We start from the raw sequence: 3,695 nt of genomic DNA, 5'->3' as shown, positions 1-3,695 counted from the left end.
GAAGCAAGGGAGCAGTTTTAGGCATGACCCCTTAGCTCTAAGACCCATGAAACATCTCCGGTGTAGGACCCGATTCTGCCTCGATTACATGACTTCAGCGGGAGCTGCACCCTTTTAACTGAGACAGGACAGGACCTTAGGTAGAACTGAGTATTCTATGAGAGGTGTCTGTATCCCATGGGGAGTGCATTATTGTGTTGGGGCGAGAGTAGGGCTGAATTATGAACGTGCTTTCCCCCTCTCTTTTAAGAGTCTGCTTCTGAACTTTGTAGATTTCTCTTATAGAGAAGGACGCATATTTCAAAACTTTAAATTGTAGCTCCGTTCCCTCTCCTCCCATGGGCTACACGACAGGTAACACCTTTTCTGTCATGCGTCTTGAACTCCATGGAGTACTCAAAATACTTGCCTTTTTAGCGTGTAGTGACTTCATGTTTAGTAGATTTGGATTGGAATAGAGCCCAAGAGTTCATGAGTCAAATCTTGGAGTGCCTTCATTGTAACACTTTACGAAAACACGATCACTTGCCTTGTGAAGTCTGATCTTTCCCTTCACCAGATTAATTCCTTTCTGCCTAAGGGAAACGAAGTTTACAAAGTTAGAAAGTTTGGTAGAGCAATGAGATTTACTCTAATCTATCTTCTTATTTATTTCTGTGCCAGTCATAAACACTTAGTAAACACTATTGTATCACCCTGGGGCACATGAGAGCCCATTAACAGGGTGAGCCCTCGGATTCACTTTCAAAAGACTACAAAGCACTTATCGGAGCAGGTCCATTAATTGCTATGACGTGCAGTAACATAGAACCCCACCCAGATTTGAACTGTCTTCCGGATGCATTTTAACCTCGAATTTCTTAGAAAACTCATCCGCATAAGTGAAGCGGAGAAGAAACACAGGTACAACTGAGGATAAGCTACCACAAAGTTGGCAAAAGACAGTTTTCGCCATTTATTGCAAGCAAGGATAGATCAAACTGCAAAGAGAAACCTAGGAACACCTCTAGATACATCATACACTACAACGTACAAGAAACGTCCGCCTTCCACTGAAATACATAAAACATTACTGTTCTATCCCACCTAAACGGTTGGAACAGTCGACCTAGGTTTGGCCAGGTACATTAACGTAGGAAGGAAGGCTTCTCGAGCATTTATTTTGCACTTGAAAGCCTCCCGACAGTGCTCGAAGTGACCGGGATTTTAGTTTAGGGAACTGCTAGCCCCCTTTGCCTCCAGAACTAAAACTGGAGAAGGTACCGATCCGGACTCCCTGGAGTCCTATAACCACAATCAGGATTACAGCGGTGATGCAACGCAATGGGTAAGACTCAGACCACACGAAAACAGGCGACAGACCACAGCACCAGCCGCCTTTACCCCATTCTTCCGAGCCAAGCCCAGTGGCCAGAGCCCCCCTCCCAGTCTCACCTTCAGCTCCCTCCCCTGTCCCCGCACCCCTGCGGGGGCAGCCCGGGTCGGCACAGGGCGATGCCAGGCACTGCCTCCTTGACCCTACCGGCGCTGCGAGGTTCCCCGGTCCTGTGCGACGCAGCCCGCTTCCTCCTTGGCAAAGTTTGCGCCGGGGCAGAAGGCAGCTAGCAGCACCCAGCATCTTTGAGGTGGGCTCTCCACGGAGGGCTACGATTGGCCACCGGGCGGCACGTGCCGGCCCTCTGGCTCTATATTAGGACAATATTTACCTCCGCCGCTACGATGGCTCTGGGAGGAGGAGGGCAGGTCCAGAGAGCGGCCCGGGCAGCATCCGCGGGCAGCAGCGAGCTCTTGCCCAGCGCCGCTGGCCCAGAGTCGCGCCAGGACATGAACTCCTACCTGGAGTACCTGTCTCGCGGCGATGCTCTGCGCGCCCCGCCTAGCTTCTGCCCTGCAGACCCCAGCGCCGTCGCCCTGCAGCCCCCGTGCCCCCTGGGCGGGGAGAGCTCGCACCTGGGCAGCCGGCTAGTGCCAGGCGCGGGGCCTGCGCCCGGCCCGGCCCAGCGCCCAGCCGCGGCCTCTCGCTTTGCTGCCTGCGCTCTGGCGGGGGCTTACGACTCCGGTCCACCTGCTGCTGCTGACTTCAACGTCCTGCCCCCGAGCTCAGGCTACGCCCTGCCCTACGGAGCCAGTGCCCAGGTGGAGGACGCTGGCGGGGGCCACCTGCGCTATGCAACTTCCATCTTCTCCGGCAGCGGATCGCCGCTCCCAGTGGGTTACAGCGCCGTGGCCGAGCAAAGCCACTTCCTCCCCTGCCTCAAAGAACCACCTGGCGTCCAGCTGGGGGGCTTCCAGAGCGTTTCCCCCTCCCCGGGGACCTACCCCAAGCCCACCTCTCCGGCCTCAGGGGGCGCGCTCGGCACCTTCGAGTGGATGAAAGTGAAAAGAAATGCGCCCAAGAAAAGTAAGTGTGAACCTCGGTGAGGGGCTTCCTGGGCACAGCTCGCTCTTAGCGCTTATGGAGGAAGAGAGCGGCGCGACCTAAGCGCTAAGAGCGAAACGAGGACGGGATAGCTTGCAGGGGCACTTATTGTTTCCTTCTCTCACCTCAAATACCCGTGAGCGATGAGCGCCCCGTGAGACGTTCATGCAAAGCGTTACCTCTTCGCCTTTGGAGCCGGCTTAATGCCCAGAGAACCGGCTCCCTTGCGCTGTGCCCAGCTCTCACTGCTACTGAACAAACGTTTTGTGTTGCAGGCAAACTCTCCGCCTATGGGGTGCATAGCCCCCCCAGCACCGTGCGGACCCATTTCAGCACCAAACAGCTCACGGAACTTGAAAAGGAGTTTCATTTCAATAAGTACCTCACCCGGGCCCGCCGCGTAGAGATCGCGCACTCGCTCCGCCTTAATGACACTCAAGTGAAAATCTGGTTCCAAAACAGAAGAATGAAACAAAAGAAACGGGAAAGAGAAGGGCTGCTGATCCCTTCACCTGCCGGATCCCCCTCCGCGGAAAGCCCCGCCAAGCCAGGCAGGAATTCTGTACCCTCCTGTCCTGCCAAAGACTTCTGCTGATCGCTGCAGTACCAGCTGTTGTGACAGCTACCTGCGAGGAAAGGAAGGTCGAGTTTCGGACATCTGAAGGAATGCATAAAGCATCGCAACAGTGTTAATCCTGCACAACCCGAGCCAAAAAAACAATCATTTCACTAAGGCGATCGCTGCCAATGAAATATTGGGCTGTGTCTACCGAAGGAATTTATATGTAGCTGCTTTTTTTAACAATATACAAGTGCTCGGTATTGCAACTTGTTTACATTTTATTTATGGGTATATCAGGGAAAGCTGTCAGTCAAAACACTCTGCTAATTTCCTCATTGGCCTTATTAATCTTTTGGTAAAGTAGCCGGCACACGCTGTGCCTGTACTGTATCGGTTCTAAAGGTCAAACAAGACCACGCAGAGTCCTCCAGCTTAGTAATATATATGCAACAAAAATAAGTTAAGAGTATTATTGCTATTAGTAAGAGAGCCAAAGAAAATGCAAACTGGCTGGTTCAGTTGAGTTTCTGCACTGACAGAGAAGTTTAACATTTGCACTATAAGGTGTTTTAAATTGCTCCTAGTTTTCAATGTGCCTGAATGGGCAGGGGAAAACAATCACCATTCATATAGTTCCAATACTATCAAGGACTGACTGTCCTGTTACATGTCAAAACTCCGAATGATCAACGCTGTGTCCGGATTTGTATTGTA

At 52.3% G+C, this 3,695-nt stretch overlaps 1 protein-coding gene across 1 annotated transcript; it reads left to right on the top strand.

Annotated features, from left to right (window-relative positions):
• Window positions 1-1,824: 1,824 nt before the first annotated feature.
• Window positions 1,825-3,014, top strand: HOXD1 (homeobox D1). The gene is made up of 2 exons (XM_050969074.1): window positions 1,825-2,401; window positions 2,695-3,014. The coding sequence occupies exons 1-2, from the start codon at window positions 1,825-1,827 to the stop codon at window positions 3,012-3,014; spliced, it is 897 nt and encodes a 298-aa protein (XP_050825031.1).
• Window positions 3,015-3,695: the final 681 nt, after the last annotated feature.

This window comes from Gopherus flavomarginatus, chromosome 10, assembly GCF_025201925.1.
Source record: "Gopherus flavomarginatus isolate rGopFla2 chromosome 10, rGopFla2.mat.asm, whole genome shotgun sequence".
NCBI lineage: Eukaryota > Metazoa > Chordata > Testudines > Testudinidae > Gopherus > Gopherus flavomarginatus.
This window is presented reverse-complemented; position numbering and strand designations above follow the sequence as displayed.